This window comes from Petromyzon marinus, chromosome 23 (genome assembly GCF_048934315.1).
Source record: "Petromyzon marinus isolate PM22_M1 ecotype Great Lakes invasive population chromosome 23, UKy_Petmar_22M1.pri1.0, whole genome shotgun sequence".
Lineage (NCBI taxonomy): Eukaryota > Metazoa > Chordata > Hyperoartia > Petromyzontiformes > Petromyzontidae > Petromyzon > Petromyzon marinus.
Genome location: NC_133689.1, coordinates 6,258,498 through 6,282,637, shown reverse-complemented (window position 1 = coordinate 6,282,637; position 24,140 = coordinate 6,258,498). Strand labels below are relative to the sequence as shown.

Here is a 24,140-nt window from a genome sequence, read left to right as displayed (position 1 = left end):
TGCTGCTGTTTGCTGTTGTTGCTTTCATTGAGATCCATCTCGCTGCTGTTGTTGCTGTTTGCTGCTGTGCTCCCAGTGAGATCCATCTCGCTGCTGTTGCTGTTTGTTGTTGCTTTCATTGAGATTCATCTCGCTGCTGTTATTGCTGTTTGCTGCTGTGCTCCCAGTGAGATCCATCTCGCTGCTGTTGCTGTTTGCTGCTGTTGTTGCTTTCATTGAGATCCATCTCGCTGCTGTTGCTGTTTGCTGCTGTTGTTGCTTTCATTGAGATCCATCTCGCTGCTGTTGTTGCTTGCTGTTGTGCTCCCAGTGAGATCCATATCGCTGCTGCTGCTGCTGCAGAAGCTGTAATTGTGGTAGCGATTAGCGCGTGGCTATTATTGTTGTTGTCGCTGTGTGTGTTGTGTACCTGTTGTGGTGTGTACCGTACGTTTTAAACTTCTTTCGCGCTCCTACGTAAGCCGGACGTGCTAATCGGCAGGAAGGACAATACATTAAAACACAACAACAACAATGGTTGCAGTCGTGGTTGCTGTTGTCGCTATTGTGGTACAGCAATTGTTATTTAAATTGTTGTACAATGCTGGTTGCAGTTGCTGCTACTCTTGTAATCGCTGTCATTCCCTTGCGGTTGTAATTGTTGTAACAATTAATTGTTGTTGTAACAATTAATTGTTGTTGTAACAATTAATTGTTGTTGTAACAATTAATTGTTGTTGTAACAATTGTTGTTGCAACAATTAATTGTTGTTGTTGCAACAATTAATTGTAATTAATTGTTGTTGTTGCAACAATTGTTGTTGTTGCAACAACTAATTGTTGTTGCAACAACAACAATTAATTGTTGTTGTTGCAACAATGCAACAATTGTTGTTGCAACGATTGTTGTTGTTGCAACGATTGTTGTTGCAACGATTGTTGTTGCAACAATTGTTGTTGTTGCAACGATTGTTGTTGCAACAATTGTTGTTGTTGCAACGATTGTTGTTGTTGCAACGATTGTTGTTGTTGCAACAATTGTTGTTGTTGCAACAATTGTTGTTGTTGCAACAATTGTTGTTGTTGCAACAATTGTTGTTGTTGCAACAATTAAGTTTTGTTGTTGTTGCAACAATTAAGTTTTGTTGTTGTTGTTGCAACAATTAAGTTTTGTTGTTGTTGTTGCAACAATTAAGTTTTGTTGTTGTTGCAGCAACAATTAACAACTGCAACAAATGTCGCGATTGCTGGAGGCCTTCATAGATGCTCGCTAACAGCACTTGCCCCGGCAGTCTGTTAAGGCTACACGGGGGATCTTTGTCTTTCGGGACTAGCAGGTTTTTTTTGCGTGTGTTTGTTTAACTTCATTGACACCCGAAGCGCGGTCTTTTAGAATCCGAACAAAATTCGTCTCGTTTATTTTTACAACTTGTTCGCGAACTTTTAACATTTGTTGAGTTCCAGTTTGTTAACACGCTGTCTGTCTCTGTGTGTGTGTGACACTGCACGTTGTTACTATAACACGCAGTTAGTTAAATGCCTCTACAAAAGTATTGCATACTGTAGTCGACTCTAGTTTTTAAACCTACAACAAAGCTTACGAATATATTTGTTGCTCGTAGCGTCGACATAGACGAGCTGTAAACAACAATTATAATGATTTAATACTGTTTTGCCCACGGGAGTACTCTGTATGCGCGTTAAAGTTAGCACAATACTTCAGTACCCGTTCCAGCACCATCAATATACTTGTGTGCTGTGTTGATATTAAGCCCCCCTTGATAGTGTGTGTGTATGAACACATTAACCCCGTACTTACATGCCGTAGTAAGTAAATGAACCTGTGTGTGTACTGGCTACTTTGCTGTATACCGGTCAACTTCTAAGTAGCGAAGCACTTTCGATTTAAAGCTTTCGTGACTGCAGGGATTCATATTCTTGGTTCTTTCGGTAAAGTCACGTAGAAGGGAAATCATAAAAAAAATGTATTGCTGTGGTTTTCACACCTGATGATGATTGCTTGTGTTGCAATCGAAACGTCGTGAGAATTTGATTGTTTTTTTATTATTATTTTATTATTATTTCCCTTCTACGTGACTTTACCGAAAGAACCAAGAATAGCGAAGCAACTCTCACCCATCATGGTCTTGTCAGTGACAATGTGTCGGTGACAATGTGTCAGTGACGATGTGTCAGTGACAATGTGTGGCACCCCACATCGTGTTACACATTGATACCAATGTGTAACACGACTTTTGTTGCTGGGTACTAAGTGTTATTATTTTAATTGCTTATGCCTAAAAAGTTTAGAAAATGCCTTATTCCCGACAAACTTTGCTGTTGTGACCAGGACACAAATGCACACAAATGCACACGTTTTCTCATTAAAAATAGGTAAACTTCTAAATATCACTGTCCTGGTCACAAAAGCAAAGTTTTTGGGAAATAATAGCCCATTTTCTGCACCTTTTTGAGGCATGAGCAATTAGGAAATAACACTTACTACCCAGGAACAAAAAAATAATAAAATTGTTACACAGTGTTATTAATGGAGTGGATTATCAACTTGGCTTTTTGTGTCCTGGTCACAAAAGCAAAGTTTGTGGTGTATTTTGAGGCATAAGCAATTAACAAAAAACACTTACTATCCAGGAACAAAATTAGTTTTTTGTTACACAGTGTAAAAATCGTGGATGCTATTTACACGTTACGATGCACTTGAATGGCCATAGTATATAGAGGCCCTCTTTTGCCAGGCATTTGCTGCGTACGCGATTCACAACCGCAGCGACGCACAGGAGCCGCGCTTTAATTCCGTACTTGAATTTCGCTAACGTTAGGGCCCAAAGTGGTCGTCTCCGGCAATGCTGACAGGCGGCAGAGTATAACGAACGAAGTTCAGAGTCTTGCGTTGTTAGCTGTTAACTGATGGACCCCTGACGATGGCAGGGGGAGGGCCCGTGCTGAGTGAGTCTTGCAAAGTTTGGTGTATTTTATCAGCCCGAGGCTGTGTGCCCTCCATGATTGTTGTCAGCAGCAGGAGATGGACTTTGGTCTCTTGCTTGACAGCGGTGTGATGCTTCGGTTGAGAGTCTTTGTTTTTCTCGGCTGTGAAGCGTGTGCCTGTGTGTGTGTGGGACGTGTTTCTCTTTTTTTATTGTATCTGCTGACTTTGCGTAACAAACCAATTTTTGTGGGGTCTCGCTTGTCGTTTGGAAAGTGTCGTCTTCAAGAAATCCAACAACCGACCTTGTGGTGCGCCACGGTGGCTAGGAGATGTTAACTTCCTCGCCTGGTATGCAGGAGATCCTGGGTTCGATCCCGACCTTGACGCCTGCTCTATATTTGCAGTTTGCGGTGTCTCTCTCTCTCTCTCTTCCCGTGGTCGCGTGGATTTTTCTCCGGGACCTCCGGTTTCCCCCTCCACATTTATAAACGCGATGCGTTTATAAGAGTATTTGGCTGCGATACATTTCCACGTGATAGGCAACTTTGTTGGGCTATCATTTGTGGCCAGGTCGCGTCTGAAAAAGAGCTATGTAGCTTAGTGGGCCTTACCCGGTTAAATAAAAGAAATAGTTGATCAGTTTAGTTTTAACCCAAGGCTATTCGGGGACCATAATTGAATGTGCTGTCTAACCAGTAGACCTTCAGAAACCTGCTTAACTACTCCTTCCGAATGCTGAAGTATTGATGGATCTACACGAGTGCCAAGGCTTGTTATTCTTCAGCCTCGGTGTGCACACCTGTGTACGTGTGTATAGATGCTCTCTAACAGCACTTGCCCTAAACATTTTTTTAGGGCGTTACAGAGGATCTTTGTCTTTGTGTTGTAATCACTATTTTGTAAAAAAAAATATAATTCGTCAGACCTATTCTTAATCCAATTCCGAATGAATTCCCCCCCCCCCCTCCCGCCAAACCTTTTGGTCATGGGGGTTGTTTGATCATACTTCACCGAGCTGGTCAATGCGGGCTGTTGAAGGGCGTCCAGGACTGGTTTTAGATATTGCTCACCACTGATGTGAGCATATAACTTAGGTCACTGGGCTTTATAGTACAGTGTGCTAACCTCCCTTGTACACACTGTGTTATTTAATAATTATAATTACTGCTAACATAGTAGCTTTCATCAAATCACAAGGCACTTTACATAAATGACAATGGTGGGGGGGGGGGGGGGGGTAAGAATTGGCTAAGGCCCTGTTGCTTGCCTAATAATGATGATGTGTGGTGGATGGCTGGGGCTGAGAATGGCATCTTGGCGATATGGACTGAACGGTTAGTGTCGCTACCTCTCTTCCCGTGGGGGGTACGGGGAGGGGGGTGGTGGGTGGGTGAGTTTTCTCAGCCCCAGGTATAGAGTGCATTCCTGATGCGTTTTGGATTTACATTTTTTTCACATTCATATTAATGCCAAATCAAATATTGATCATCCAAAATGTCATATCTAGTCCTGATTTTTTTTTCAAATGTCGGGTGCACATTCCGAGTGCGTGTGTGTTATTATATGCGTGGTGTGTGCGATGTTTTGTAACGGTGATTCGATCGGTCTCTTTGTCTTCCCACACAGGAGCTCAGAACGGTGACGGTGTCCTTGTGCCCACAGAGCAGGAGGTGCCAACCTCGCCGGTGGATGGCATCGAGCTCAAGTCTCCGGAGAAGAAGGGCAGGAAGGTCTCCTTCCAGAAGCCCCAGGGAATGGTGGAATACACGGTGAAGGCTCCTTGGGCTGATGCCCACTTAGTGCTGTGTTGTGTTTACATTAAGGGCAATGGTCAACGTGTTTCCGTGCTCCAATGATTATTTGAGGGGGGTCGTACTCTGGAACGTCCTTCCTGTTGAGTGTTGCAGTCGAGGCAGCGATTATGATGTGATTTCCCAAATTGCGTAATGCTAGATTTTCCAAAATCAGCAAATTTGCACCAGTCAGCCAGCAAAACCTGTTTTTTACATAGCATGATGCCTGTCTCAAACGGTACATTTCTACAAGAAGTGGCGAAGTGCTTCCACTCGGCCATGATACAGCCCCATGATTTTTATACGTGTAAAAATGTGGGATAATGGGAAGACTGTGTTTGTGGATAGCAGTAGAATCTGCAGGTAAACTTGAGGCTGTGGCCAATGGATTTTATTGTCAATAGGGTGTTTAACTGTGTGTATGTGATACGTACATGTGTTCATGAAGATCAGGTTAGAGTAAAACAGTCAGAGTTGGGCACCTGTGTGTTGGTCCACCCGTACTGGGTAGTGTTGCCCAGATCGTAATCACACTCTACCGGTCTGACTTGTTTTTGATACAGCGCCGGGTTCTGCGTTATTTCAGCTCTCTTGACCGAATTGTCGCCTGCAGGTGGAAGAAAAAGATACGCTCAACAGCATTGCCTTGAGGTTTAACACGACTCCCAACGAGCTGCTGCACATCAACCGACTATTCTCCCACACGATCGTCACCGGGCAGGTGAGGCACCGTGGTCTCGACGGATTTCTCGTCCACACGCGACATGCGACGTACACGGCCATCCGATCAGCGCGGTTGGCCGCGTACGGTGCGAAAGAAGTTCGACATACGGGGGGAGGGGGGGGGGGGCTCCTCTACTTACGAACGAGTTAGGTTCCAGAGCTCTGTTCCTAAGTCGATTTGTTCGTTAGTCCAACTTTACCCCTGTCGATTCACGGACACGCTGTACGGCATGCACACTGAACACGTGCAAATGGCTTTACAAGTTGTATGATCTCCTGTAGATGTAGATGCCACTGGTTCTTCACGCTCAGTAGATGTAGATGCCACTGGTTCTTCATGCTCAGTAGATGTAGATGCCACTGGTTCTTCACGTTCAGTAGATGTAGATGCCACTGGTTCTTCACGTTCTGTAGATGTAGATGCCACTGGTTCTTCACGTTCTGTAGATGTAGATGCCACTGGTTCTTCACGCTCAGTAGATGTAGATGCCACTGGTTCTTCACGTTCTGCAGATGTAGATACCACTGGTTCTTCACGTTCTGTAGATGTAGATGCCACTGGTTCTTCACGCTCAGTAGATGTAGATGCCACTGGTTCTTCACGTTCAGTAGATGTAGATACCACTGGTTCTTCACGTTCTGCAGATGTAGACGCCACCGCAGCCAGCTATCGCGCGGCGGTTGAACTTACGACCCTCGGTCCGAACAGGCAACTGGACATACGGACAGGGTTTGTTCGTACCTCTGAAAGTTTGCAAGTCGAATGTTTCGCAGGTGGAGAGAGAGAGAGTTCCCCCAATATCTACGCAAGTAACTGCAGAGACACAGCCACCGTCCCTGTTCCCCCGATCGTTGTGTCACCCTCGTGCGGTTATACCTCGCCGCCCGGCCCCACAGTGCTTGTACGTGCCTGACCCCGACGGCGTGGCAAGCGAGCGCGGCTCGCCGCCCACGAGCCCGTCGTCCCTGCACCCCCTGCAGGGGGGCCCGCCGGGGGCGGCCGGGGCCCGGGATCAGCCGCTGGCGAGCAGCTCGCCGCGGTCGCACCGCGTGCTCCGTGACCAGGTCTCCCTCTCCGAGGAGGAGGAGGAACCCATGACCAAGAAGTTCCTCAAGATCAGCTGCAAGTACATCACCAACGGCAAGGTGCGTGTAATGCGCCGTCGCCGCCGCTCCGCCGCTGCTCCGGCAGCGACTTGCAGTGGTCTTCACCGACCTAGTCGGTAGCAGTCGCAGGTGTATCCACCGCCCTCGCGGCAACAGAGGCGAGAGGAACGGCGAACGATGGAGGAGCCGGGAGCTGTTCGCGGAATGAAAATGTTTCTATTCTGACCCGAGAGGTTGATGATCAGCGTTCGGTTGCGATTTGGACGACAGTTGTTGTAGTTTTCCACGTGACGGGGTGAGCTGCCAGGTGGCTGTCATCTTCCTCCCCATTCCGACAGTGATGAGCCGTAGGCCTGCAGCAATACGTCGATTGATTAGATTTTGAAGCTCGAGGCAACGTAATCAAATGTGAGTGTAGCAGGTTACATAACAGACGATATGCGCATTATACATTTAGCATGACGGAGCAAATAAAGCTGTGAAAACAAGAGATAATAAACAAGCAACAATAGTTTGTAGTTGGTAAAGAACAGACGTGTGTGCCTGCGTCTGAGAGTGAGCGCTTGTCTGTCTGTACGTACATGTTTATCACGTGCCGGTGTTTTGGGGTGTTAGGGGAGCGGTGGTGTAGTGGTTAGCACACTGCTCTCTGAACCCAGCGGACGATTCCCCATCACAGCCAACATCGGTGATCAATATATCCGAACTGGTCCTGGGCCCTCCCTTAGGTTGACTTGGTGTGTAAAAAACATCGCCACTGGGGAGACAAAGGCGTGGTGCTGGCCCACCACCCCCCTCGTATGCTGTGCTGGCCTTAACGGAAGCGCTTTCAAACGGTACTCACCCCGACGGATTGTTAAGGCTATTGCGGGCGGACCTTTGGCTGTTGTCGGTACCTGCGCACCCATACGTCAATGTCCGCTACTCCCCAGGGTGTGGTGGGAGGGGTGCTCCTCGTCACCCCCAACAGCCTCATGTTCGACCCGCACAAGTCCGACCCGCTGGTGCTCGAGCACGGCTGCCGTGCGTATGGCCTGCTGTGCCCCATGGAGGAGGTGATCTCCGCCGCCGTGTACCGCGACACGGCGCACATGAGCATCCGCGACACCCTCCCGGCGTGAGTTCCGACGTCTCCTCCCCTGCGCCTCCAACCCCCGCGCGCGTCCCCCAGTGCGGTTGATCCCAAGTCGGATGGTCACGCTTCAGTCGCAACGTTGATTTTGCTTCTAATCCATCTGCGGATTGGTTTTGTTTTTTCAAGCGAGTCGCGCTTAGGATTTTTTTTGACCGAATTGTTGTGCGTTTTATTTTTCGTTGTGTCACTATTTAATTTTGCGTTCGTTTCTCCCCTCCCCCTTTTTGTTTGTGTTATTCTTACTCCTAACTTCCTTTGCACATCTACGACACGACATCCTCTCCACCCGCTGCCCTTTCTCCCGTTCAATGGCCCATAACCCAACTTCATCCCCGACCCTCTCCCCTCCCTCCCCGCCCCATCCCGGCACTTCCCGCCGGTCCTTCCAATGCAACCTCCTCCACCGTCGCGCGTGCGCAACGGTGGGGGGGGGGGGCGGGGGGTGTGTGTTGCGTGTTGCGTCTGCACGCCTCCAGAAACTTCTCCGAGTGTTTCTGTTCCCCGAGCAGGCCCGAGGACGTGGGGGCCTTCGCGCCCGAGCACGAGCTCAGCCCCTTCACCCGTCTGGAGCGCGAGCGAGCGCGCTCGGCCGTCGCCTCCGAGCCGTCGCCGGAGCCCGTCCCCGATCGATCCCCCGGCGGCTCTGCCCGCCCGCCCGCCGGCGCCCCCGACGGCCGGGGGTGCCGCTCGTGCAACGGCCCCGCCGCCGCCGCCGCCGACGACGGGGACGACGCGGACGACGACGAGACGCCCTCGGACAGGGCGTCGTGGAGCCTGGCCTCGGCCGCGACGCAGGCGAACGCCGACTCGTCCGCGTGCGAGAACGGCGACGCCGACTCGGGCGCCGGGGAGAAGGAGGCGCCCTGGGCGGAAGACGTTCCCGCCGGGGAGGAGCACGGCGGTGCGCGCGCGCCTTTGGAGAGCACGAAGATCCAGGGGGACGGCAGTCCTCCGCCGCGCGATCGTCTCGAGGCCGATGGCCTCACTGCTTCGTCAGTGGCGTCCGACCTCAGCTCCGCGGATGCCACGGCGAAGGCGAACGGTGGCGAGACCGCGCGCGAAGCAATCGGGCCGGATTTGCCGATGCCCAACGGTGAGATGGCGGCGGGGCAGGGCGAGCGTCCAGAAGTCGCGCTCGATCCGGTAACCGGGGACGGTGCCGCCGGGGGCGCGACGATCGCGGCGGCGATGCCGGCGGCGCCGTCAGGAGAGGAGGACCCTGCGAAGGGCGAGGAGAGTTCCGGGATCTCGGTGGAGGAGCACCCCGGGAGGGACCCGAGCGACGCCCGCGCGGGGGACGTCGCCGCTGCCTCCGCGAGCCGCGCCCGCGAACACAGCGTTGCCCCAGCGGAGAATGAAAATGAGCTTTCGGCTGCGGCGATGGCGTCGACCGCTTCGGCGTCGACACCGGCCAACGCCGGCGATAAAACGGACGCGGAGACTTCGGCGGCCGAGGAGGCGGCGGAGCCGTCGGCCGCGGAGACGGAGACGCGCAACGAGCAGAGCTCCGGCATCTCGATGGGCTCGTCCACGGCAGGCCGGAGCACCGTGTGGTACGTGGACGAGGAGGAGCTGGAGGCGGTCGTGGCCGACCGGACCGGCGATCGGGACGACAAGGAGGAGGCGGCGGCTGCGGCAGATGTCTCCTCGGAGGGCCAGGACGAGCATCCCGGCCCGGACGTCGCCCGCGCTCCTCTCGTCCGGGAGGCCGAGCGCTCCGGCAGAAAGTGGAGGAGCCTGGCCGACCTCCCCCGTAGGGTGGCGACGAAAGGGCCTCCCAAGGAGGGCAGCGGCAGCGCCCAAAACGAGGTGGGTGGCGGCGGTTCCCAGAAAGGGGGCGGAAACGCTCGCCAGAAGCGGGGCAGCGGCGCCCGCCAGAAGCGCGGCGGCGGCGGCGGCGGCGGCGGCGTTCCCAAAGGGGGCGGCGGCGTTCCTCAGAGGAAGGGCGGCGGCGTGAAGCAGGAAGAGGGGAGCGGCGCGAAACGCGAAGAGGCCGACGCCGCGAGGCGGGAGGGCGGCGGCGGTGCGACGGGCGAAGAAGGCGGCGGTGTGCAGCGGAGGGAGGCTGCGAGCGCGCCACACGAGGAGGCCGCCGGCACGCGGCGAGGGGCAAGCGACGACGCGACGGAGGAAGGGGGCGGCGGCCTGCTGCGGGAAGAGGGCGGCGGCCTGACGCGGGAAGAGGGCGGCGGCCTGACGCGGGAAGAGGGCGGCGGCCTGGAGCGGGAAGAGGGCGGCGGCCTGACGCGGGAAGGGGTGAGCAGGGACGCTTGCGAGGTCCTCGTGGATGGTGCGGTTGTGACGAAGCCGGCGGGTTCGGCGAAGGGAAAGAAGAGGAAGGGGGATGGCGGCGAGGGAGTTTCTCGGCCGCGTTGGGAGAGGACAAAAATTTATTCGGAGGCGCAGAAGGAACCTCTGCACCGTTTGCTGAAGACGATGGAAGAGCCAATCGAAGGTGAACAGAAGCTGCCCGGAGCAATATTTTTTAACATTCTCTAAATGCTCTACGATTTTTTAGTTATTCAGTTGTTCTCTTCATGTGTGCGTGCAGTCGTATATTTTAAGCGTTCACGTCGGCGGTTCGCGATGTGTTCTCAAGACAATTGTTTGAGAAAAATGGTCAAGCACCAACGGTGGGGAGTCTTACATAGACAGTTTTAATCATTATTATTATTATTGAAATTGCGAAAATCCAATTTGATTTACGATCCGATGCCAAACACCGTTACAGTAACAATAATTTATAGGCGTTTGTCAATCCATATCTGGATGAAGACCTCGCCGCGTCCTGCAGTAATGGGCGTTGTTTGACCATGCTTCACCATGCTGGATTGTGGAGGTGTTTAACGTTTATATTTCTGCAAAAGATTCAACAATACTTTTGCATTATTCTGTACATGGAAGATTCATTATTAAACCTGCACAGAATTTCCAATATAGCAGGACTGGTAGATGTTAATTACATCTGTTAGAAATGTACTTTTTGCATTTTTTTTACCATTTTCTAATTGTGCGTTGTAGTTTTTATTTTTTTTAAAGTGTCACAGAGAATATAAATGTGCCGTTAAACCCACCCACCACCCGGCACAGCCAAATTAGAAGGTTTGTCACGTTAACAAAAACTTGCCAATTCGTTACTGGTACAGCACACCGGCGTGTTGGAGAGCAAATCCACAACATTTACAATCGGAGTACGACATTTCACCAGTAATTACAACTAGCCTCATCAGGCGACAGCCCGATTTGTGGGGAAATACTCCTGGTCCATTGTTAAATAGAGGGATAAACGTCATGTCGTCACTTGTTAGCCAATCGGGTGCGAAATCCAGAGGGCAGGTTCGCTCTCCAACACACCATGTGCTGTACTAGTAACGAATTGGCATGTTTTGTTTACGTGAAAAACCTTAGTAATTGGCTGTGTTGGGTGGTGGGAGGTTTAACGACACATATCTACGTGATCTAGCCCAAAAAAAAACCTCGGTTATGGATAATATTTTCCGTGAAAGCCTCCTGCTATGTGTTAAACTGTCACAGAACCTTGTTGTCGGTTAACGGACCCTAAAATCGTTGCTACAGAACCACTTTTTGTCACTACTGTACAGTGAGAGCCCCCTTTAGCAGCATTCAGGGCACATATTTTTATAACGGGTAAAGGCACAGCTCTTCAATCGCTCTCTCAAGCCACTGCTGCTGGAAGGACCTCGACTAGAGGGAGTATTTTGCCTACTCTTCCTCGCCAAACCTCTGGTATCCCTTGCAAAGTGGGATTCTCTCACACGTTAATCAATTTTTTTTAAATAAAAATGTGGAGTTAAAGATTTTAACCTTTCTGGCAATAATATAGATGTTTGAAATGTATTTTAAATCTGAAAAAAGCTGTATTAATTTGGGGAAAAAAACCATAACTCGATGTTTTTGGTGCGGTTAATGATCAGCATGCTAAGGTAGCTACTAATTTACACGTCAGAGTCGTGGGGCGGCTGAAGCCATGTTTCAAACCCCAGTGTCCCAGTGGTGCCGGCCCAGCCGTGCGACATGAAGCGCCCCCCCAGGTCCACCCGCACAGCAGCTCCTAACAAACACCTGTGTGTGTGTGTGCGTGCGCGTGCGTTCTCTCTGCACGACCAACTCCCCAATCTCTACAGCCCTGCTTCCGGCCCGCGAGCCGGAGAGCGACTCCCCGCCGATGTTCCTGTGCCTGCGCGTGGGCAAGCCCATGCGCTGCTCCTTCGAGCCGGCGCGCTCGCCGGTGGTGCAGCACTACGCCTGCCGCGGAGCCCAGCCCGAGTACTGGTTCGCCGTGCCCAAAGACAGGCACGTCCCCCGATTGTTTTCGCCGGTGCAGTCGCCACTTGTTTTGGGAGTCCGTGGCTCAAGAGGTGGGGGGGGGGAGGGAGGGGGGCAGCCGCTATCACTAGCGGTGGGCGATTACTCCTGCTAAAACGTGTACGTTTATTATCCGTGTTTATTTTTGTTAAATCTCGGTTGCTGAGCGCGGGACCAAAGGTGCGGAAACTTAAAGGCCCGAAGTGCTGTGTCCATGGAACGCAGACACCAGTGGTGATGGGTGGAGCTCGTCTGAGAGTCCGCCACTGTGGTGCGCGTGCAGGGTCGACCAGCTCTACACGTTCTTCGCTCAGTGGACGCCGGAGGTTTGCGGTTGCGGCGGTGGTGCCGGCGGGGGCGGCGGCGGTGGCGGTGATGGCTCGGGGGAGCTGGGCTTCGTGGTTCTGGAGCGGCACGACGCGGAGGCCCTGGAGGCCATCGAGGACTTTTACTCGGACTCCTCGATGGACTGGGAGGTGCGACACGAACGATGCTCGTATTGCAATGCGGAGTACACCCCCAAAGTAATGCCTCCTTACGTGTTTTTTTTTTCTCTCTCTCTCTCCGGTATTTCTTATAGAAAGTTTCCGCCCGTGAAATTAAGCCAAAGAGTTCACTGGGCCCTTCCTGTGGACATACAATCTAAATATCTAAATAGGTATTGATGGTTAAATTTCGATTTTAAAACGAACAAAATCATCTCAGATTCAACAGCATTAATTGATGAGATCAAACAGTTCTCGTTGAAACCCTCTGCTGCCAGACCACCAAGATTATACGGCCTTCCAAAGATACACAAAGAAGATACACCCCTTCGTCCCATCGTCTCTACTATCAAGTCCCCCACCTATAAACTGGCACGTTTTCTTGCTGATATGCTGCGACCTTTCACTGGAAAAACCACCTCTGCGGTACTAAATTCTACTCACCTGATATCGACAATCAAAGGCATTTCCCTGTCCCCAGACGACCTGCTTGTCAGTTTTGATGTGGTGTCCTTGTTCACCAAAGTCCCGGTACCTGACACCATCGCTATCATTGAAGACCTGGTTCATCAAGGACCGCATACTGATGTACCCCCCCTGGTGAGACATTGCTTAACCAACACATACTTCACCTGGAATGGAACTTTCTACAAACAAACTGAGGGCACCCCAATGGGCTCCTCTCTATCTCCGGTTGTAGCCAACGTATTCATGGAAAAATTTGAAACTGACGCCATCCAGACTGCCACTCTACGCCCGACCTTATGGAAGAGGTACGTGGATGACACCTTTGTCATCTGGCCACATGGCCAGCCTGCTCTAGACCAATTCCGCGACCACATCAATTCCATACACCCAGCCATCAGATTTACCATGGAGGTCGAAAAAGATGGCAAACTACCCTTTTTGGATGTCTTAATTAAAAGGAGACATGATGGTTCAATGAGCCACTCTGTCTACAGGAAAGCTACCCATACAGATGCTTACGTGAAACCGGATTCCCACCACCATCCATCCCAGAAGAACTCCCTCATCAAGACTCTATACCATAGAGCCCAATGCATTTCCGACCAGGAACACATTACCAGTGAACTCAAGCACGTACACCAGGCTCTCAGGGCTAATGGTTACTCCGACTACACAATCCGCAAAGCCATCACTCCAGTCATGAAGAAGGATCCTCTTGTGGAACCACTCAAAACCATCACCTTACCCTACATTGCAGGGGTCACTAAAAAGATCTCCAAAATCCTGAATAAACACAAGATCCAGGTCCTATTCAACACAGTACATAAAATCCGTGATTTAGTTCCATCTGTAAAAGATGCTGTTCCAGACATACAGTACCCGGGCGTTTACAAACCAAAGTGCCTCTGTGAATGTAGCTACATTGGAGAAACCAAACGACATATCTCTGACCGCATCCGCGAACATAAAGCAGACTTGAAACACGGTAGAACGAACTCCTCTGCCGTGGCAGATCACTGTTATAATTCAGTGGGCTCACATGACATTGACTTCTCCAAAACGGAGGTTCTTTGCAAACCAACCGGCTACCATGAGAGATTCGTTCATGAGGCCATTCACATATACAAGCACAGAGACAATTTCAACCGAGAAGATGGATTCTGGCTTAGTAACCATTGGAAAAATGTTTTAAACCATTTCCGTTCTTAATTAATTGTATTTTACGATGACCTTTAGACCGCAGCTCTTTCGCCAGCATTGACTCTTAATACCTCTCACACCACGGTTAATGGTATGGTTTACAACATGGAGTATAATAGCGCCTCGCAGCTGTCTCTCTCCCCCTCCTCTGTTTCGACCATGGATGAACTCGTCCGTCTGAACGGGGCCCGTAGCTATCCGTGTTGCTAAAGTTGAGGGTAAGAATCCACCCATTTTTTCGCCATATAGCATTGTGATATATAACGACTTATTGTTGGTAGCTTAGCTGATTGGAGAATATAGAGTTTATTGATAACATTAAGGTAATTTATATTTTAGTTTTTATTGGTTCACTATATAGTATTCATTATATATTGTATTGTATACCCAGTTACTGTGAATAGCTCAGATGTGTAGGCCTTGACTTCAACATAGCCATTATGTGACCAGTCACTAGCTAATCACTCAGTTATTTCAATGCTAAATTCGCCTAGTTATTTCAATGCTAAATTCTCCTGTTTGATTTGTACTAGGTGCCTCGGTGAATGTATGCTCTGACTTTAACATAGCTATTTCTGTGACCAGTTACAAGCTAATCACTCAGCTATTTCAATGCTAAATTCTATGCTAATTCCTTTGTCAAGGGGTGCCTCTGCGGATGTGTATGCTTTAACTTAGCTATTTCAATGCTAAATTCTATGCTAATTCCTTTGTCAAGGGGTGCCTCTGCAGATGTGTATGCTTTAACTTTAACATAACCATTTCTGTGACCAGTCACAAGCTAATCACTCAGCCATTTCAATGCTAAATTATATGCTAATTCCTTTGTCAAGGTGCTTTGTTTCTTCTCACACAGCTTAAAGGTCGTGATCTGAGCGTGGCTTTTTCACTCCAGCGCTGTCCTACCAGACAGTCTCGTCCCTTCACCTGATGAAGGCCGCTTGTGTTGTGGCCGAAACGTTGTGAGAATATTATTGTGTTATTTTATTTTATCAATTTATTATTTATTCTCATTCTACGTGACTTTACCGAAAGAACCAAAGAAGAGGTATTGATGGCTTTTATTTAAACAGGGGAGCCCCCGATTTAATCTTTGGGATGTCTGACCAATTCCATGAATGGGTGATTTGGAATGAGAGAAAAACAGTACCCGGAGACAACTCATGCATTTGTTTAGGCGAAGAACACCCGAGACAGATTCAGATACTATCTGTTGCATACTTTGCAGTCCAAAAACCTACAACACCTGGAATTCACAAGCAGCCTTTCATCCAAGTACTAACCAGGCTCGGGCAGCTTGGCTTCTAAAAATCTGACAAGAATGAATGCATTCAGGGTGGTTTTAGTCTGATAACAAAATTGTCGGCAGTCATTAGTGGAAATGTCACGAATACTTGCATGTCGCTTAACACTGACGCACATGAGGTGGAAGTGTTGGGTTCAAAACTGGGTTTTATTCACCCTTGATTAAACTGGATTGTCTAGTGCAGCACTCCGTTGATGGCCCTGAGTTGAGTCACTGCATGAAATTAAAATTAAATAAGGGTTTTGCACTTGGTTTGTTTGAATTCCATCTTTTCAGAATTACATATGCAAGTTTGAATTCCGTGAGACAACCAACCAACATTGCTCGATTTTATTTGTTCACGCGTGAGTAAGAAACATTCAGCCCTTAAGCCGTTTTTACAAGAAAGACCTGCGGAGGATCTTGGTGGAGAGAAAAAAGTAGGAAGCTAGAGCAGCGAATAAATCATAACATTGCAGACACTTAGTAGCAGACATGATGGAGGAAAACAACATCCAGGTCACGCACCATTCTGAAACTATACTATGCATTTTTAATTTGATTTTACTAGGTAAGGCCCACTTAGCTATGTAGCTTTTTTTCAGAAGCAACCTGGCCACAAATGATAGCCCAACGAAGTGGCTTATCGGGTGGGAATTCATAGCAGCCAAATACTTTGAAACGCATGTTTCTAAATGTGGAGGGAAAAACCGGAGGACACAGAGAAAAACCCACGCGGCCATGGAGAGAGACACGCAAACTCCAAATATACAGCAGCAGCAGCAGCAGGCGTCAGGGTCGGGATCGAAGCCACGACCTCCTGTATACCAGGCGAGGTAGTTAACATCTCCTAGCCACCGTGATGATGATGAGAGAGAGACACGTAAACTCCAAATATACAGCAGCAGCAGCAGCAGGCGTCAGGGTCGGGATCGAAGCCACGACCTCTTGTAACCAGGCGAGGTAGTTAACATCTTTCAAGTAGCACCGGCGGGTAACACAGAAATATGACACCAACTCGCACGATGTTAGCTAACCACGTGTGCAAGACAAGGGAGATGTTAAATCAAGGAAGGAATTTTCAAAGGCCAGGGGGAGGGATTTCAGCAGAAACCTCAAAGCAAGGCTAAGAGGTCACCAATGGGGTGACCTTGTGTATGTTTGTTGAATTCCTTATTGTAATTTACAGGGTGTTTCAAAAAGATGGACCCGATTTGAAATCGCTATATATATCTGCAACCACGAACCGCCCATGAATGAAACTCTTACCACTTGAAAGAGTTTCAAATGATTACCGCTAGATGCCTATCCCAGCGCACAAACAGCCCCTAGCCTCAGTCATTCGGAAGACGGTGACCCCGCAACACAAGGGGCGTTTTGCGTTCTGCAGTTCAGCAAGACTGAATCCGTAATTGCGGTGCAGCGTGCGTTTCAACGGCGTTTTGGCATTGATCCGCCGATGTCGAGGAGCATTCATCGTTGGTACCGACAATTTGAGGAAACGGGCTGCTGTTTATGTCAGGGGAACAGCACAGGGCGACCACGCGTTTGGGACGAATTCAACTATCGTCTCGATGTTGTCCGTGCAGCAGGTAGAGGGCACATAGAGCATTTATAAAATGGTTAGTACAACTTTATAACTCATCAAACCGGTTTGTAACTTTTTGTGTAATTGTAACATGTTGCCATCGTGAAATATACTGCTTTGAAATTGGGTCAATCTTTCTAAAACACCCTTTATATTGGAGTTGTTAATTTCCTTATTGATAGAATTAGTGACCGTGTGTGTGTGGGTGCACGGTTTCAGGAAAGGGCGGTCCTGCACAGATGCCATATTTTCTGTCCATCTGCTACAGCAGAGGTGTAGGGAATTCCAACAAGACCTATATCTCTGCTTTATTGACCTGGTCAATACCATCAGTAGGCCTGGGCTCTGGGTTGTTCTTCGTGCTTTTGGAGTCCCTGACCCCCTGCTCACGATCATTAAGGACTTTCATGATGGTGAGCGGGCCCGGGTAAAACTACGTGGCCGGGAGTCAGAGCCATTCCCTGTACACCTTGGGGTGCGACAAGGATGTCCTCTGGCTCCCACATTATTTAACATATATTTTGACCATGTAGTTCGTGAAGCCTTCAATAGCTGTACCAGGGGAATCTCCATTTGGTACAGATATTATGGGAGGCTGATCGATGCCCGGGTGCGGTCAAGGGATGGGTCCCTATTGCTCAACCACGTTATGTATGCCGATGATTTGGTAATAGCTGCTCATTCAGAGGAGGAGTAGGAGACGCTGCTGCTGAGACTGGAGCGTGGCACTAAGAGATGGGGCCTTACCATCAGCCCCACCAAAACTAAGCACCTGCCTGGGTATTTTGTACCATCGGACACTCCACCCCCACAACTCCCAATCGGTGATGGGGCAGTTGTGGAGAGAGTGGAGAGTTTCCCATACCTGGGAAGTGTGCTTATGACCGGCTCCAGTTTAACAGCAGAGGTCTCACTCCAAATCAGTCGAGCGACAATATCTTTTCATCAGTTGCGTAACGCTGTGTGGCAGCTACCTGGTCTGTCGCTCCGCACTAAGCTTCAGGTCTTCTCGGCCACGGTTATTCCCTCCTCTACGCTTGCGTAACGTGGACCCCCTTAATGGAACATCTTCACCGGTTAGAAAAATGTAGGCTAGCCTGCCTACGATCCATCCTGGGTTTAACCAGGCTGGATTGTGTGAGGAGCTCACAAATCCTTGAAAGATCTGGGCAAGGTCCCATCGGTGAGCTCCTCCGGCAGGCAAGGCTGCGTTGGCTGGGTCATGTAGCCCGCATGGCCAGCCACCGCATGCCGAAACAGCTTTTGTTCGGCCGGATCGAGGGTGCTAAACGGGCGCGGCACGGGCTAGAGAAGAGATGGAGTGATGTGGTACAGGAGGACGTGGAGCTGAGTGGACTTGCCGATGACTGGTACCAGCGGTGTCAAGATCGGCCTCTGTGGAGGAGGCTCGTGAAGGACGCTACTGGGCAGTTGGAGGCAGTCACCCTCCAACAACAACGGAGGGCGGAAGAGCGACGCTCACAACAACGAGCAGAGCACCGGGTGGCTAAAGCACAGCAGGTTGGCACAGTAGGGGGCACAGGTGGTGCATCAGCCAGTCATGTCAGTCAGTCGACCCGTGGCACCTCTGTCTGCCCCGTGACCTCCTGCCAGCGGGCGTTCGACACTTCACGTGGCATCAAGGTGCACATGGCCTGGCACAAGCGTCGTGGTGACGTCACCGCCACTTAGTGGCGAATGGCGGTTGTTGTTGTACTCGTGAGGAGCGGAAGTGTCGCGATTAATAAGCTGCGCTATGAACCTGGCAACTGGTTCGATTCCCACTGATGGCTGACACCAGTGACGATTATCTGAACCGGTCCTGGGCCTCCCCTAGGTCGACTCGGCATCAAATGAGTACCTGGTGCGGTGTGTAAACATCACCACTCGGGAGAAAAATGCAGCTGAGAGTGGTGCTGGCCACCTTCATAGGTGCTACTCGCTAACAGCACTTGCTCCTAAAGTCTATTAAGGTTATACGGGGGATCTTTGTCTTTGTACTCCTGTTACCCAGATCGTGACCCTGGAGGAGGCTCTGAGGAGGCAGAGTCTCCACACGCTCACCGACAGCGAACCTGAGCCCATGTGGCCAACGTTGAACGTTGAGAGCAACTTATTGCAGCACCACCACATTGAAAAGGTACGCACATGGACACACACACGCGACACTCTAAAAATACATACATCTCTTTCGTCGTCGAAGTTAACGGGACTCGAATAGATAACAGACAGGAACTGTGTTTACAATATATAATGAAGCTAAAAAGTAACATTTTCTACATGAGATATATTTTCTGTCAAGCCACCTGCAGGCATTGTAGACAATTTTTTTCCAGCAACATTTGACCAGGCAAGCTTTGGGACTTGTACGACCTTCAGCGCCTCATCAGCAAAGTCAGGCCTGCTCAGCAATAGCTGCAGGCTTGCCAGATGTTACAGCTAAAGAGCACTCCAAGAACACCGTTTCGGCAATTGCGTGTAAAAAAAGCAAAATCGTAAAAAAAAAACCTTCGTGCCCTGTAGTAGACGATCATGGGTAAGACTATTTAAGCGTTTTTTTTTTTTTATTCCAGGACTTCGCACGCTGTCCATTAACACATCCGATAACGGACTCCCCTGCCCGATCGCGACAAATCCAAAAAGCGGGCGTTCCCGCCTATTAAACGGGTCGCTGTGGATGCGCGCAAAAAAACCCCTGCCGCGTTCCGCCCCTTCCGCCCCTTCCTTCCACCCCCCGAGCGCCGCGTTCCCCGCCACCCGCTCTGAACCGCGTTCCCCGCCACCCGCTCTGAACCGCGTGCCGCCGCCGCCGCCGCCGCCCGCCGCTCTTGCCCGCAGCTGGTGCCGGAGCTGCCCCCGCGCACGGTGGGCTACACGTGGAGCCTGCTGTATGGCACGGCGCAGCACGGCACGAGCCTGGGCACGCTGTACCGCGCCGCTCTGCTCTCCGACTCGCCTGTGCTGCTCGTTGTGTGCGACACCGACGGGCAGGTGGGCGGCCCCCAACCCGCTCCTCCTCCTCCTCCTCCACCTCCTCCTCCACCTCCTCCACCACCACCACCACCCACCCCCCGCCTCCGCCTACTCACCCACAACCTCCACCCCCACCAACCAACACCAGCCACCACCTCTCTTTAAATTGTATCACCACTCCTTCTTTAACAATGCCATGTTAAATCTTGATTGGACATGTTCAGGTAGTATTTATTATTGTTTATTATACTAGCTCAAGCAGTTTTGGTCGCACGATTAGGATTGTGTTTGTGGGGAAATACAACAGACAATGACAAAAGACTTAAGACGGGATCACAGACCGTGTACGGAATGCTTACGTTGAGTAGATTTTTTTTTTTAATTGAGTTTGGGGTTCAAAAACTGAGTCGGAGGTTCTTGTATTGAAACGTATAGTTTGTTTATTGATGAGGGGTTCCTATTCTGAGTAAGGAGGTTCTTAGAGTAGCGGGTTCTGAGGGCAGTGGGTTCCTCAACTAAATATGGAGCTCCTCAACGATCTGAAGCAATTGGCTCTTGTATCTCAATTGGCTTTCATGTGTAATATCTAATAAAGATCACGTACATGTAGTAGGTAGCCTCTGGCAAAACGGATTTGATAATTACTTCTGGGTGTGGCTGCGAATGTGACTTCATCGCCAGCTGTTGCTTAATTCACCCGCCTTTCACCCTGTCTCCGTAGACCACAGAGGCAAATTGGCGAATTGCATATCTGTCGACCCATGCGGTTTCCCCGTATTCTTGTACAGGGAAATTGAGTAACACGAATAAAATTGCGTATTTTTGTTTGTGTTTCTCGCTTGTGATGGGACTTCTTTGCCTGATGAACCTTCATATTTATAAAGGGCGCGGGGTGACCAATAAGGTCTGCATTGATCTGTAATGAGATAGGGCCCTGATGAGGGGTTTGACGGGTGTGGAAATTGGGAGTTTGAATGTAACGCTGGCAGTGAATTTTCACCGGGGAGTGTCGAGCCTTGAGGCTCGCAGGTTGCGACTCTCTACCAACCTCGCTTGCTGCAGAACCAGGCGGCTTGCTCGGCAGCGGAAGCAGACACGCAGCAATGGCAACGGCAGCCGCCATTCGCCGCTATGTGGCGGTGACGTCACCACGGCGCTTGTGCCAGGCTATGTGCACGCTAAGGCCCCACGTCGTGTCGCACGCCCGCTGGCAGGAGGTCACGGGACAGACCCCCCCCAGGTGTACCATGAGTTGCCCGAGATCACCGGCTGATGCACCACCTGTGGCCAGGCTTGCCTGGTATGCCTCGGGGCAGCAGCGGCACACACGATAACACCCGCAACAACAAGATTACACAGCAGCAGCCTGGGCCAATGAAGCCTTATCTCAAGTCAGGTTTGCCTGGTACCCCTCGGGACATCTTGAGGCTTTAGTGGGGACTTGGTGATGAGTGGAAACCTAAAATCCCAGCCTCACTCTACTGCCCTTGCTGACAGTACTGGGTTGCCGGATGATGTGCGTTTGTCTCTCACCGACTGCCTTTCTCCGAGTGATTCACCAACCTCCATCTCCATGTCGCATTCCGGCGACATCAATGACGCAGGCTCGCGCCAATATTCGTCAGCGGCATCCAGCAATTCTCATCGATCGTAGAAAAGAGGGGCGTGTTCGTTACTGCGAGCTATGAAAGTCTAGTCTTTCACCCACACGGAGCTCGTTCACGTGGCATCTAGTTGTCCCAAGCCCAAGAGGTTTTTAGAACCTTTCGGAACAGACGGGCGCCGTTCGCCGTGGAGACGCAAGGCGTTTGTTGCGTGACGGCCTGGACGAAACGAGCACCGACTGGCACGAACACGAGCCCACTCGCTCAACTGGACATGTTGACCTCTCTCCCCTTCCCACGCGATCTTTCGGCTGCTCTACCGGCTTGGTGCCATTTGCTGAGATCGTTTTTTTTTTCTTCCCTCCACCGTCCGCGAAACCGAACTGCATTTGCCGACTTGAGCGCATTTACGGGGGTGGGGGGGGGGCGGGGTCGTCTGGGTTGCCCCGTGGTAGAGTAAAGGAAAATTCCATTGGTGGGAAGGTGGGAAGTACCGTGATGCAATGTGAGATGAATGTGTCGTGGGCCTTGTGTGTGTGGGTGTTTTGAGTGAGTGTGTGTGTGTGTGTGTGCGCGCGTCTGCATGCATGTGGGGAGAGACACAAAGGCGGTCGCGCGTGGTGTTGGCCACCCACCCCCTCGTGTACTGTGCCGGGACCTTCGTAGGTGCTCGCAAAAACAGCACGTTCTGTTTGGGCTATTGTAGGGGTTTTTGTCTTTGCACGTATGGATATATATATGGAGTGGGGAGCGGTAGTGTAGCGGTTAGCGCGCTGCGCTACGAACCCGATGACTCGAGCTCGATTCCCACTCGCTGCCAACACCAGTGACAAATATCTTAACCGGTTTCTGGGACTCCCCTAGGTCAACTCAGACTTAAAATCGTTTCCCGGTGTGGTGCGTAAAAGAAAATCGGCATCGGGGAGATGAAGGTGGCCAAGCGTAGTGGCCACTCACAGAACTTACCACAATGGTATGTTAAAGGATATATATATGGGTACTAGCTTTACTACCCGGCTTCGAACCGGGATTTGGATTCTTGTCTTGGATTAATTGACGGCCTACGCGGAGGGTGGGGGGGAGGGGGGATGCGTGACGTCAGCAGGCACACTGCGTGACGCTGCCGCATGCGGGTGACATCACAGATGTGACGTCACCGCTCACTTGCCGTGAAAAAATATTAGATCCATTATTGCACCTCCCCCCCCCCCAAATACTTTTTGCATTGTGTACAGTCTGGAAGCTACCCACATGCCAAATTTAAAGTTTGTTCCATGTCGGGAAGTATGCTCAACATTTCGAACAGACACACACATTCACAAATTTTCCTTTTTTTATATATATATTTGTGATTTGTATGTCTGTGAATATTAGGGGGAGCAGTTGTCTAGTGGTTAGTGTACTGCATTACCAACCTGTTGACCCGAGTTTTATGAATATCTTGAGTGAGTTATTCACCTCTCTGGGGTCATCTCAACCTTAGATTAGTACCCGGCATTACTAGGCACTTGGCAACGGCACTTTTCCCCCCCAAACGGTCTAATAACGGATGTACGCGTGATCTTTGGTCTTCCTGTGGGTTTCGACTTGCTTTTGACTTCTCCCTTATGTGTGTGTGCGCATGCACTTGCAGGTATTCGGGGCTTTCGTATCCTCCGCAATCCGATGCAACGACCACTACTACGGCACTGGAGAAACCTTCCTGTACACCTTCAATCCAGACTTCAAGGTAGCCTTTCCATAACAGACGACTGCTCGTGAAATGTGAAACGGCTGTGTTCTCGCGCGTCCTTAGATTTGTGGGATGCTGCCGTATTGCTGTGGTCCGCACAATGGAATCGCCGGCCAAAGGCCGTGGGGGTTCGATTCATTATCCCGGGCCTGGTCAGTTGAAACAATGGTGCGAGTGTATTAAATCCCTCTGTTTTTGTCCACTTGGCGTTATAAATGGTTTCGCTGAATTTAGTTGGTCGGCAGGTTTTTGCGTATGGTGAGTGTTGGTCGAGCACCACGGTGGCTAGGAGATGTTAACTCCCTCGCCTGGTATATAGGAGGTCGTGGGTTCGATCCCGACCCTGATGCCCGCTGTATATTTGGAGTTTGCGTGTTTCTCTCCGTGGTCACGTGGATTTTTCTCCGGGTCCTCCGGTTTTCCCCTCCAAATTTAGAATCAACGTGCGCTTGATTAAAATTTTCTTTCAACGATTGCTGTAATCTGCAGCTATTACGTCTGTACTTATTTGATCTATAGCGCTCCCTTCAAAAGGAGCCGTTCAACCACCTGCTTATAAATAAGTTTTGTACGTGTTTTTGTTGTTGTTGCTATTAACCGGTTTAATTGTATTGTTTTATTTGACTTCAGATTTTCAGGTGGACGGGAGAAAATTCTTTCTTTATCAGCGGCGACAAGGATTCCTTGGTCATTGGTGGAGGAGAGTGAGTCTCAATCGTTTCATCCGCCATTCAGCGACACATTTTAATACCCGAGTTAATGAGTACTTAGTACGGCATCGCTCTTTCACGTGAA

General features: G+C 50.2%; 1 protein-coding gene across 9 annotated transcripts in view; it reads left to right on the top strand.

Annotated features, from left to right (window-relative positions):
• Positions 1–24,140, top strand: part of LOC116945232 (nuclear receptor coactivator 7-like) — a 70,207-nt gene that overhangs the window by 36,822 nt on the left and 9,245 nt on the right. For 5 of the 9 annotated variants that reach the window (XM_076068987.1, XM_076068986.1, XM_032959542.2 and 2 more), the window contains 11 exons: positions 4,553–4,695; positions 5,333–5,440; positions 6,340–6,588; positions 7,482–7,666; positions 8,161–10,139; positions 11,830–11,998; positions 12,294–12,486; positions 19,051–19,176; positions 19,875–20,027; positions 23,247–23,342; positions 23,976–24,049. In XM_076068987.1, coding sequence (XP_075925102.1) covers positions 4,553–4,695; positions 5,333–5,440; positions 6,340–6,588; positions 7,482–7,666; positions 8,161–10,139; positions 11,830–11,998; positions 12,294–12,486; positions 19,051–19,176; positions 19,875–20,027; positions 23,247–23,342; positions 23,976–24,049 — 3,475 coding nt within the window. The remainder of the gene's footprint in view (positions 1–4,552; positions 4,696–5,332; positions 5,441–6,339; positions 6,589–7,481; positions 7,667–8,160; positions 10,140–11,829; positions 11,999–12,293; positions 12,487–19,050; positions 19,177–19,874; positions 20,028–23,246; positions 23,343–23,975; positions 24,050–24,140) is intronic. The other 4 variants (XM_032959544.2, XM_032959546.2, XM_076068985.1 and 1 more) reach the window with 3 other exon arrangements.